This window comes from Eurypyga helias, unplaced genomic scaffold, assembly GCF_000690775.1.
Source record: "Eurypyga helias isolate BGI_N326 unplaced genomic scaffold, ASM69077v1 scaffold26365, whole genome shotgun sequence".
Lineage (NCBI taxonomy): Eukaryota > Metazoa > Chordata > Aves > Eurypygiformes > Eurypygidae > Eurypyga > Eurypyga helias.
The window spans coordinates 59,869-72,557 of NW_010252448.1; the positions used below are offsets into that span (position 1 = coordinate 59,869).

Consider the following 12,689-nt stretch of genomic DNA (forward strand, 5'->3'; position numbering starts at 1 on the left):
GGTCAGAAGAGTTGTCCAGCATTTACCATGGGTGGCTCCATCACTGCAGTTGGCAAGGCCGTCTATGCCACGGTGACAACCAGTGACACCCGCCCAGATAGACATTTGTGGGTTGTTATTTTTTACAGTGTGGCTGAAGTCTTAAGGTCTGCCTGTAGAGCAAACAAGAGAGGGAAACTGCAGGACCTCAGCCGCACAGCACTGTATCCTCACAGGAAGATCGCTTGTGCAGAGCATTTTCTCTCTTACTTTCTACACAGAGTACCTTCCTTCTTGCTTACTGCATGTTAAGAGTGCCCACCTGTGGAGCTGGGGTGTTGTAAATCCCCTTCCTAGCCTGTTTCTCAGCAACCACTCTGTAGAGATAAGCCCTCAAAGAGTGCCTCAAGGACCAGCTTTCGTCCCATTTGCAATTACGCCAACCCTCTCTCCTTCCACACAGGATCATGTAATATCCCTGTGGGAAGCTGCGGCATTTGCTTACATAGAAATATAATATGAAGGAAGTAGGTAAAGCATACTTTGGAGAGCGGGAGCCAAAAACCTGTGACCCACCAGCCAGTGCTCTGCGGTGGGTCACCGATGGCCATTAGATGGCACATAGGGAGTTGTTAACCTACAGACCTGCAATAACGCTGCTGTCGCTGCTCATATGTAACAGTGTGCTTGAGGGGTGGCCTTTCTGAGGTTCAGCTTTGTAGGGTCGGAAACTGGTATCGGAGTTTTGCACTGAGCTGTCGGTGTAACAGATGTGAATGACAAGGCTGATGCAACAAGCGACTGGAGATTCAAATCCAAAACCACAGTTTTTGACTACAGTCTTCAAAGTTTAGGGGAATTACAGATCTGAATCCAAACTTCACAGCTGTGGCCAGCTATAAAACAAATTTATCTATACAATGGGTTGAATCCAAACTACATTCGAACATCCTTCATCTCTGGGAAACTTTGGAGACATATCTGCCTGGATATTTTTAAGCATCATCTCATCTTGGCTAGTATCTTTCAAAACAAAATTAAAAATAAACACTTCATAAGTTAATGGTATCACAGATCACTTCAGTCCTTCTTGTAACAGTTCTGTCCTCCGCTGAAAGCGAGGACGTGACACCAGACGCACCATTTTTAGACGTTTGTGATGGGGTATTTTGATGTCTAAAGGTTCCTTGCTCATAGATCAGCCTTCATTTGCCTTCTCTTGAATTAAATTTTGTATTCTAAAGCTCCCTTCCATCCACAAAAAAAAATTCCTTAGGGGGCTGAAACATTCAACCTTACAACCCCCAGACATTCAGTCCCTTTCCCCTCCCCAAATGTTGAGGAAATTAATATATCCTTTTCCTTTATAGCAAAGTGAAATAAATGCCTGCTTAGATTAATTGCTTTTATATTCATTCTAAAATGCTATTTAATTACCACCATGAGGATGACTGGATTGCATGGGCTTGGCACTTAACAAATCGTCCCTGAGAACTGGTCTCTTAACATAGCTTTGGGGTCTGTTTAACACTTGTGAAGCCACACGTCTGTGTAGGATTACTAGAACCACATCAATGGCATGTGCTCGCACGTCTTTGTGTGGCACTGACAACGCTCTGCCTGCGTATAGGGCAGGTATCTGTAGTCCACACTGCGTCAACAAGGCATTTATCACACGCAAACAGCTATCTACTTGGTGATATATCAAAGGGTCTTTGCGGATGTCTCTGGAAATATTAGCATCCATATTGCACTTCAAAGAATACAAAGACTATCCGGGAACATTTCCCTGAATTGGGACCCATTTTTCTGGTTTTCTGGTTTTTGCCATCTTACATTTAAATATGGCATCTGGTTTTCTTCTTACTGAGAACCATATAGTGAGCACAGTAACCAGGAAAGGGTGGGGAGGTGTTTTCCTTTGGGTTAGTGAAAAATATTGCCTGAGGAATGGAAACACTGCTTTGATTGTGATACAGCCTCTTATTTTTATGACTTTTCTCTGTAAAATACAATAAAAACATTGTGGGAAATACATAGTCAATTATCTGCAGTGGAAGGGAATACACCATCCATTGGCAAGGCTTCTGGGGAAGGAAGCACCAAGTTCCAGGCTTGTCTTATCTTTCAGGGTGAGACAGACTGTGGCTCAAAAACCGCAGAACTAAAAATTTAAAACCAAAATATGAGCATACGAAACACAAAAAGCCAGTTATTCACCTGAAAACCACCACAAAGGGCCAGAAGAACATCCCTGAATAGCATAACTACAGCTGCTGCATGGGTAAAGCACTCAGCAACAGAAAGAAGGATGGCTTAGGGTCTGAAAATGTGCTATCTATAAAGCTCAAGTCAGGGCAACATTACCACTGGCCACGGTGGAGTCCAGGTTTCCTCCAATACGCTCTAAATTTACTCTTGGTTCTACATTCTAGCATCCAAATAAAACCCAGTGGCACGCAGATGAAATGTAAGGGCACGGCATAGTCCCAGTGGGTGCTGTGCTGACATAGGCTCGGTCTGTCCTGGGGCTACACTTAACGTTCACCGCAGTAGCCCAACTTCCAGGTAGCACAAGTATTTTCACATCACGCTTTACCCTTCTTGACCAGGCTTCCACATCAGCTCTCGTTTTAGGCTACAGACTCCTGTGAGAGATGCACTGAGACGTATTCAGATGGAACTATACATTGCGGGTGCCATCACAGTACCTGTGACATCTCAAAGTGCACAGTAGGATTGCTGGGTCCATCTCCGCTTCTCCTGCCATTCCCTGCTGCAGAACTGGAGCCCAGGCACTTGTCTTGAAACCTAGGTATTATCTCCAACGTTTAAAAAAAGCCACAAGGGAAAAATTTGGAAATGTATCCAGCTCCTGGAGGTTTAATGTTCATTCTGGTGGAGTGGAAGATAGGAGCTATTAACATTTTAAGGGTCATAAACCACTGAACAGAAGGTGACCGGCAAATAAATTTCAGGAGGGCGTTTCTATTTGCCCACAGTATTTCCCTGATAGCAGTACTGATCTTACGATGTACTGAAGTTTCTTTAAAACGTTTACTTTACGGACTTCAAATTGTGAAACTGAGACCAACATCATGGCTGACATTTAGTAGGACTATTTACTTCACTGTGGGTAATGAGTCTGCTGTAGGATACGTGAGGGTAATAACTAGCAGTGGAGCAGGCACTGACCTCTTCCCCTGAAAATCTGTCCAGTGCTTTCGCAAGGTGAGAGCCTAAAGGCGGCAAGCAGCTGCAAGAGTGACTGTATTTTAAGAAGGGACGGGCTTTCAGACAGCCTGCAGCAGGTCATGTTTGGCAAGGACAGACCTAGAAAAGCCCTGTACGACGCTTCAGCTTTAGCCTTTTCAGAAGAGTATTCAGATTGAATATACACAATAGATGATAAAACTATCACTAATTCAGGGTTGTATCTTTCTCCAACTATGTCCAGAAGATTCAGATTCTCATTTGCTGGAACTGCTCTGTCTGGGCTCTGGGCACCAAAGTATCTGAGATACTTCTGACACTGCTTTGCAAGAGGAAGGGGTGACTGCATAGGACTTTGGCATTTTTGGATAACCAACACCTTTTCACAGCATTAATATAAAAACACTGACAAAAAACATTTAAAGCAAATTGAATTCTCTGGAAATGTCATTTCCTAATGAAGCAAGTCATCACCTCTTAAAAGTGTGTGTCATCTTGGCGTGTCAGTGTTTTGAATGAACTGCGTAAACTGAGGAATATGGGGTAAAATAAAGCAGAACATTCATTTTCCTGTGATTTTGCATATATTGAATTGACATATCAACCACTTTGTGTTAAAAACGAGGCAAAATATTGAATCTGAGGATCATATTAATGAAGAGCTCAACTGACAAGTCAATATATTTTGTCAGTCGAAGTGAAAAGTCAGCCCACAAAGACTAACCATTACCACATTATGATCAAGTGCAGTTCTTTATATTAAAACCTGGGCTTCGAAGTAAACAAACATTAGCGTAATGAGAGTTTAACAGCGTATTCTCAAGAGTGAAACAAGAAAGTAGTTTCATATGTGAAGTTGGTACATAAACCTCTAAAAGTGGCTACTCTTCAGTCTTTTTAAAAACACTTCTATACAGACTAATTAGATATATTATCTTTACAGGAAAAACACACACAGAACCTGTGAACTACTTTTGATGACGACTAAAGTTCCTTCTGTTGAACTGCTCACAGTATAGACTTGCTAGCATTAATGCCAACACTGTCCATGATTTTGAAGTTTCGCATGTTGTCCTCTGTTGAAGCAGAAAGGAGCCCTCCCAGAGTCTGATTGTGCTATTCCAAAAAAGCCTCTTCTCTTATTAAAAACAGAAGCTTTCCTACTCTCTCGAGGCCTGATATTTATGATCAAGCATTTCATGCCTACTTCTCTTGCCCTAATTCTGGTCATTTGCAACAATGCTGGTGTTAAGTGACTCTGAAACCCTCGTCTCTAAAGTAATCAGATTTTCAGGCCCCGTGCCCTGTGTCACATGGAATCATTTATTGCAGTACAATAGGAAATAAGGCCACTACACATAGCAGGATTTCTGGAGGGAGAAATGTTGCTCATTGCTGAGTAACAGTATACCCAGCTGATTATGGGCTGTAAATTGTGCCTTAGGAAATGATGGATTTTTGTTTTTAAACTAAGCAGAACAGAGAGGGAATGACCAAAACAAGAGCAGAGAGACAAAATATGCAGGGTAAAGAGCTCCTGCTCAAGCTCCTGGTCACATGGAAGTGACAACTTCCCAGTTCTGGATGTTACGAGGCAGCTGAACTGGTCTTGGCAGCCAAGATGAGCTGGGAACCAGTAAGGAACCAGTAAGGCTCCATCACTGGCTAATGAGCCCGGCAAGCTGCTCCATCCCTTCTTCCCACACAAAAACCTCACAGTTCTGCTACCAGCCTCAGCACCTCCTTGTGCCCAACATCTGTGGTAGCCTTTGCACACAAGTAACAGAGAGGTTCAACAGCAGACGGTTAAACTGAACCATGCACAAATGGTTGATTAGTTGGATCATTGCAGCTTGTTGTATTAAGTCTCCGAATTTCAGAGCTTACCTTAAGAGTCACTTCTTTTGGTCTTGCTGAAGTTGTAGGAAAAAAAAAAAGGCCCAAGCCCCTCAGTTTTCCAAATGTAGTAAAAAGTGTTGGAATACACACTTTAATATATTTTCTGTGGCATTTTTGTAAAATACAGATATATAATTATATATATAATGCGTATATAGCATTTACTATATTGATAAAAAGCTAGTCTTTTCACAATGACACACCAGTAAGTATTTACAATATGATTCAAATTTTAAGGAACAAATGTTTCAAACAATACTGTGTGGTTATATGATAAGAATAATTTGAGGAAAAGTAAGAGACCAGTTCTAAAAAAATCCCAGTCGATAAAAGTACATACTCCTGCCAGGAGCACCTCCATGAACATCCACGCACAACCCTTTTTATTCTCTTTTGTAGGAGCATGCATGATTTAGCTCTTCCACATTTTGATGTAGTCGCAGCCCTTAAGATGACACGGATAATTATCTTTATCCTTTTCCAAGTACGGAAGAATTATACAGATTACTCTTCCCATTTAAAGATTTGTCCAACTGCAACATTTCAAAGTTTTGGCTAGAGCAGGTATTACTATACACAAGTTTCTTGTTAATTTAAACCAAAAGAGCTATGACAATTTACATAAGCGAAAATTTGCCCATCTTCTACACCTCTTAGAACTATTTCACAAATCCTCAGTGTGAGATTTCTGAATAGTGTTTTTAGCATTGCAAGTCTCCGGTAGGAGGTCTGCCTCAAAGGACACTGCAATGCCAAAACTAGTAACAGACCTGAAGCACACAAATGCTCTTTGTTATCCTCATATATGAACATGAACACTACCTAGACATTCACCTGTAATGTACTGTGCAGCAGATGTAAAGATGATCATCTTCAGTGTACTGTTACCCTTTCCTGGGAGGCAGAGAAGTTCTATTATCACATTTTAAAGCAGAAAAAATTAGATAAGAGAGGCTGAGTGAATTGCCCAAGGTCACTTGGGAAGTTTGGGACAACAAAGAGGCAAACCCCCATCTCCGTAATTGCATACTCTCATCTTCCTGGCTTTGAATGAGAACTTTATATGTGTCTTCTTTAACATAAACAAATATGTAACTAATAGAAATAAAGCCTTCTCCAGACACAAGCTTAAAGACCACTGTGGTTTCTCTTCTATTCCCAAATAATAAGAGGAGATAGCGAGAGGGCTGTTTCTGCACGCATTATCTCATCCCACTGAAGAAATATTAGCTGCAATGAGCCTTTCTTGAAGTGGGAGTGGTTAAGCCCACTGTTTGCCAGAAAAGACACAGGAACTCTTGAGAAATGCAACAATCCAGCTTCATCAAAAAAACTGATCAGAGGAAAATGTAAAATCTGAAAGGCAGCTATGACTAAGTTCTGCTTCCAGAACTGCTTGTGGGCAAACTGGGTCATCTGCCTAGTTGACACTGGCGATGGGAGGATGGAGGACTTTTTTCCCTGATTAAAAAAAAAAAAAACTCAAACCCACACACAAACAAGTAAAACCAATAATAGAATTTCTCATCCTGCTTGCTTTTTCTTTTTTTCTAAATTAAACCTGTGTTCTTCTTTAAAAAAAAAGTAAAAATACAAAAACAAAGATACATTAGAATATCCTACTGTCCAGTAAATGTCTTATAGGCAATATTTATGGAGGAAAAATGTAGCAAGCCCTTCCTTTGATGAAAATGAAGCACTCAAAAGTTCATTCTGTACCAAGGAATGCCACTTCTGCTGCTGTTGGTTTAAATTACTCCCATCACCGTAATTTGAATATACATTATTTGTCGTCAAATACCTAATCATAAATCCAGACTAATGTTGAACAAAAAAACCCAAAATCCTAGTGAGAATGCTGTGCTGTTGATAAGCTAAAAACAGCATAGCAAGAGAAGGCAAACTGATCTTCCCATTTACTTTGTAAATAATCCATTAGCTAAACTTCTATTTCAGGCTGGATGTTTGATGTTTAACACTTAAAAGTCCAAATACCCTTCATATGCCCTATAACAGAGAAGAAACTTATAAAATGCCTTTGGTGCATCATCTTATCATAGTATGAATGTTTTAAAGCAACTCACTAGTACTATAGGAAATGTAAGTGGGCTTGTTTGTGTTGTTTAATACTCCAAGTGTCATTTCATTCTTTAAAGGGGTTAGAACAGAGGAGGGGGAAAGGGGAGGAAGTCTTACTTAATTTGTTGCATATGTCCCAACGTGTTATACAACTAAGTGTATTATACCAGAAAACTAAAGCAGTCTGCGCCGCAGCAAACTCCGTGTAACTCAGAAAAAGAGAATAATCTGGCCACAAGCAAGTCAAAAATTCAGTGAAACTTCCTCTCATATTATATATACACACACTTTACAAGCTCCATCGAGTGTCCTTTCATATTCCAGAAGAAATACATTGTAGACACCAAACATACTGTACTTTTACTTAAAGGCTTCATCAAACCATATGTGCAGACACTTGAGAAGACGAGAGTGTTAAGCTTCCTAGGGTCCTAGAGTCAAAGAAATTCTGCTGCCCCCCACTGCTAAGTAAGTGCACTCCTTCCACAGGGGGCAACATCTGCCGATCCGTCATGGTTCCACTTGGCGAGGACCCCAAGAAACTTCCTTGGGAAGAAACGATTTTCTCAGGACTGGCAGCCAGTTTAGGGGATGTGGAAAAGTTATATCCATAGAGCGCACAGGGACTGTGCAGTCTAAACGTGTTGTAGGAGCCTTGGTGGGTTTGATTAGTGGTAAAGGCATTGCTGGATGGGGATGGCATGATGTACTGGAGCTGCGGAGACATCCCTGAAATCTGCATAGATAAGCCAGTCTGCGGGCAGCTGAATGCATCCCCATCATTGCCACTCATAGACATATTCACAGTTGTGCTACTCGACACACCAACATAGGAGGGAGTCCTCGGGGGTGCAAACGTCTCACTGGTTTGGTTTGTGAGCCTGTTGTAGGTTTCAGCCAGAGAAGTGCTGTATCTGTTCAGGGTCAAGCCTGAGCGGGCACAAGCTGTGTAGTCAGCTGGAGCAAGGCTACAGAGCTGGCTAGTGTTGGGACTGAGGTGGAAGGCTGGAGATGAGCAAGGGGAACCCGGTAAAAGGTGAGGGTGGGTAGATGGCACTCCAGTGCCAGATCCCTGGAGTAAAGTAGAGGAACCTGCATTTCCTGGAAGAGAATATTACAGTGTAAGAAGCATGTTGGGAAAAGTTCACTTCCTAGGTGACAGATCAAGACCTTTGTCTTTTATAATAATCCTTGACATGAAACACAAGGCAAATTCATTCCAAAACTATTGTACATACATGTGCAGGGGTGTGTGTGTGTGTGTGTGTGTATCTGTGTGCGTGGCACATGCATATTTTTAAAGAAACAACTTGTCCAAGGAGAAAAACATAAATTACACTTCTGCAATCATCACTCAATGCTTGGAGCTCCTGCCTGAAAAGTTAACTACTCTTCATTTGAAGCAAGCTGCATGGCAGCTAAGATGTAGGCAGACGAGTCACGAGAACTCACACATCACTTCTCCCACATCACGAGAGGCCTTCTGCAAAGTTATGAATTTTGTGTTGCCTTTCCTGTTGCTACACCCCAGCGTGTATTTCAAGCTCTCTGTGCCTGACTGTCACCATCAGAGCACCACCAGCTACGGAACCAGCTCCTTAGCTCAGATCGATACAGGCTCCCACAGTCCAACAGCCTCAGGCAAATTCACAACAAAACTTCAGACCAAAAAACTTGAAAACAAAACTTCAGAACAACTCCAGGGAAAGTGCAGGCTGAGTACTGTGCATGGCTGCTTCATTTCTTGAATGGGTAAGTGGAGGTTTAGGTTTGCAGCAAACTGTTCACAAACTGTTGATTTACTGGTATCAGAACTTTTTACATGACAAATACCAGTGCTGAATGCTCCGAAAAATGCAATGCTTGCTACAGGTAAAGCCTTTCTCAGGACTGACAGTTTCTCAGATGAGAGAAACGCCTCCTTTCCTTAGCAACTGTATCTCCCTGAAAAAATCAGTGTAAAAATATTAATTTGGGCCTTTCACAGTCTCCCAGGCAGAAGGCACTTAACCAGAAAGACTCTCCTGTTTGTGAATCACATTAACAATCAAACAGCTTGATGCTGCAATGAGATACGCGCTGCCAATAAGTTAAGAGGTTTTCACAAAAGGTGAGGTAGAAAAAAGAAAAATACTTTATCAGTACAGTATCAATGACCTCTTCCTGCTTTTTGCTCTGTAACCAGGCCACAACAGGCACAAAGTACCATGAGCCACTGCCACCTTCCAGAAATCCTGGTGCAAGGCATACCCAGTTTTCTTCCAATCTACATCAATGCCTTCGCTATCTGAAGAGGGGCACTTCCAGCATTAACAATCACAACAGACTTCTAACAGGGTCTTTCAGCAAGTGTCTCAACTACTCTAACTGTCCAAGGTGTAGACGACTGAAGAGTTTGCAAGGATCCCAGATCCCATCCTCTGAACATCAACGAGCTCCTTAACCTCAAGCAACAGCAGAAAAGGAAGCGGGAAGTTCATGGCAGCAGTTCCCCTGCTCTCAAACAGTGCAATATATACAAACAGGGCATTATAGCAGCACACCGTCTTTCAGTCTTACACAGCCTGACAAACTGTTTCAGGTTTGATGCTTGCTTCTCACAACAGGACAATTTTATAAGGGCCCACTCCACCCAAAACTTTGCCAGCCTTCATCCACTCCATCTGTGACTTGGCACAGGAACTCCTTTTTAATTGCACACATCAGGCATTGATGTTCAAGATTTCTCAAAGGACTGGGCTAAGGAGAAGTTGATAAAAGCTATTTCCATGTATTTCCATATTTTCTGGGGTTTTGTTCTGAAAATGCTTAATGACTCTGGAATGTACTAACAAGGAGGCAGGAAATGTGAAGAATCCAGAGCAAGATGTCTGATTTTAGTTGGGAAACAGCTGAGAGATTTTCTATACGCCTAATGATGCTTTGAAAATAAAGGAACTCAGAAAAAAAGTAGACTGCCTTCTCTGTCAAAACAGAACATAAAATAACCCTCCTTTCCCCACAGCACTACAGCCAAGAAGTTATAGACTGGGGAGCAGGAAAAAGCAAAATGGAGAGGAGCTCCGTTTTTTCAAGCTCAAGAAGGCTTTCCAAGGCCGAAACCCAACTAAGCTTGTCACTACTGTTTCATTATTTACAGGACATTTCTTCTTTCATTCCTTTTTCTTCTCTTAAACACACAAGTAATTCCCATATTGGAGTTTAGATGTGAAGTCATCTATAAATTATCTCTGCCCTGTGTGTCTAGCCACACTAAGAAATAGGTTATTTTCTGCTTAAATAACTGGCATCTTCTTCCACATGAGATCTGATTTATCTTTACCATCTAACATTTTTCCTGCCACAGTGGTTAAGTCAGCATTAGTTTTCTAACTTAGATTCTAACTCTGATGACAGGTGATGTCCTGCACTGGGGTTGGTTTTCCTCTGCACTTGGATTTTTGTCAAGAATGATGGGTGAAGATTTATCTCCATGAATTTTTGGTTTGAAAGAACATGAAGATGACCATTACCTTGCTTGGGTATCCCAGGTATATCTTCAAATGTAAGTGTCCTCAGTGAAGGTCTCCAGAAGGCATAAGACTCTACCAGAGCTTCCAGTCCCATTCTATTTAGAACAAAACCAACATGGCATCATGAAAGCAAGCTGTATTTTGTCACATTTCTCTGGGTACTTTATGTCAGAAAAACATACAGAAATTAGTAACATTTCAGGATTATTTTGAAGTTTATTTGTTTTTTAGATAAGAGCCTTGAATCCTCATCTATCACATGGCTGTGATCTGCAGTCACTGGGCTGACAGCATGCAGTTACCCAGTTCCACAAGTCTCGCACTCTATGTCAGTTTTGACTTTTTCAGGGTTTGGGGGTTGCGTGTGGCCTTGACTAAAATGATGTTAAATGTTTTCTTAGTACAACATTTCCTTAACAGCAACTACACTAACTGCCAGAGGGATGATCTCCTATTTTGGCTTAGAACAAAGGTGATCCACCAACAACTCCTATTAAAACAGGATTCCCAGTCATTACTGATGAGTTGGAAAAATCACACTTAGAACATGAACAAGGCATGGGTGTTTTGCTACTAAAATGTATCAAGTGATGTTGTGTCTTGGTTACTACGCGCTGAGCGAAATGTCTTTAGAAACTAAAAATCTTTTATCATTTTCTTTCAGCATTACCACGACAAAACAGAAATAACCAGGTAAGCAATCATGGCAGACAATATTTAGAAGAATCTCTATTTCCTGAAGGTAAAGGCTTATTTGTAAAAATCTGTCAGAAAACAAATTATGTATCTCAGAGGTATAATTTTGCTGTTATTTTTGGCTGCTGGGCCTCAGAGGCCTGCTAAGTGTCAGCATCAGGCACACACCAAATACAAGTGCTTGCCTCTGAGCAGCAGCACTCTGTAAACTCGAATTATGCAAATAGCCCAATTTGAAGCTACCAACATGTACTTCTGATACTGCTTCTTCCCCGCTGCAGGATCACAAATGAATTTCAGGAAACAGTTATAAAGCATTTATTAGCTGAACCTGGACTAAAAAGATAGCCTTCGTTTTCTGCAGTAATGGTGAATTTTCGTTTCTAGTTAAAGTGGAGATAAAAGCCACCTCCTGGAGGAGTGTAGCCAAGGCGATAATTTATACAAGATGCCTTCGAACAATTTCCACATTTTATCACCACCCTCATTTACGCTATCAAATGGCCAGGTTTATTTAACAAAACAGTTATGTTTTTCCTGAAGTATTTAAGGGGAGAAATTCTGGGCCTTTCCTGAGTAAAAGTTTTTATAGGGTCAAACTTAAGGCCTAACTGAAGAATGAAACTATTCTCAGCACATAAATTCTGTTGCACTTTGCAAATGCACAGGGAATGCTTTTAAAAGGTGAAGCTACTGATTTCTGTAAAATAGCCTGTGGAACTGAACGGGAATGACCTGAAAGGGAATACTTTTAATTAAAGAGAATTATTGCATGCAGCAGTGCATAGTAAGATAGCTAGAATAATTAAAGCAACAGTGAAAAGTTGGATATAATGGTACCACAGTACTTTTTTTTGTAGACTAAAATGCCCACGTGAGAAGTACACTATCTAGAACAATGAAAGCAACCAAATCTTAACATTTAATTTCAATGTTCAGCTACAGAGTAAGATGAGTAGACCAGCAGTTTAAATTAAAAAAGGAAATTTTCCTAGGCAATTAAAAATCTGAGTTGCATTCCCAAACACACTTATTCAGTACCACAAAGCCTACCAAAGAAAACAGCAATAATGACTTCAGTAAACCAGTATCAATTTGCAATGGACAAGAGATTGCAGAGTCACCTCTGTAACGAGTAACAGTACAATAAAAGTATTCAGACCTGATCTAAAGACATTTATGAAACATTTATACAGGGGCTGGCCATTCCTACCAAACTGGCCTCATAATCCATTTCTGTAAACTACAGCTTTCTTTCAATTCAAATAGCCTCCTTTTTATCTAATGCCCAAACCAAACTTATTCATAGAA

The 12,689-nt window shown here is 41.0% G+C and overlaps 1 protein-coding gene across 1 annotated transcript; it reads right to left on the reverse strand.

The window, feature by feature from the left end:
- Positions 1–7,445: 7,445 nt before the first annotated feature.
- LOC104510223 (T-box transcription factor TBX18-like) lies at positions 7,446–10,777 on the reverse strand (the record flags this gene model as incomplete). The annotated part of the gene is made up of 2 exons (XM_010152397.1): positions 7,446–8,271; positions 10,683–10,777. Coding segments are annotated over 2 exons (820 nt in total), but the record flags the coding sequence as incomplete, so codon positions are not given.
- Positions 10,778–12,689: the final 1,912 nt, after the last annotated feature.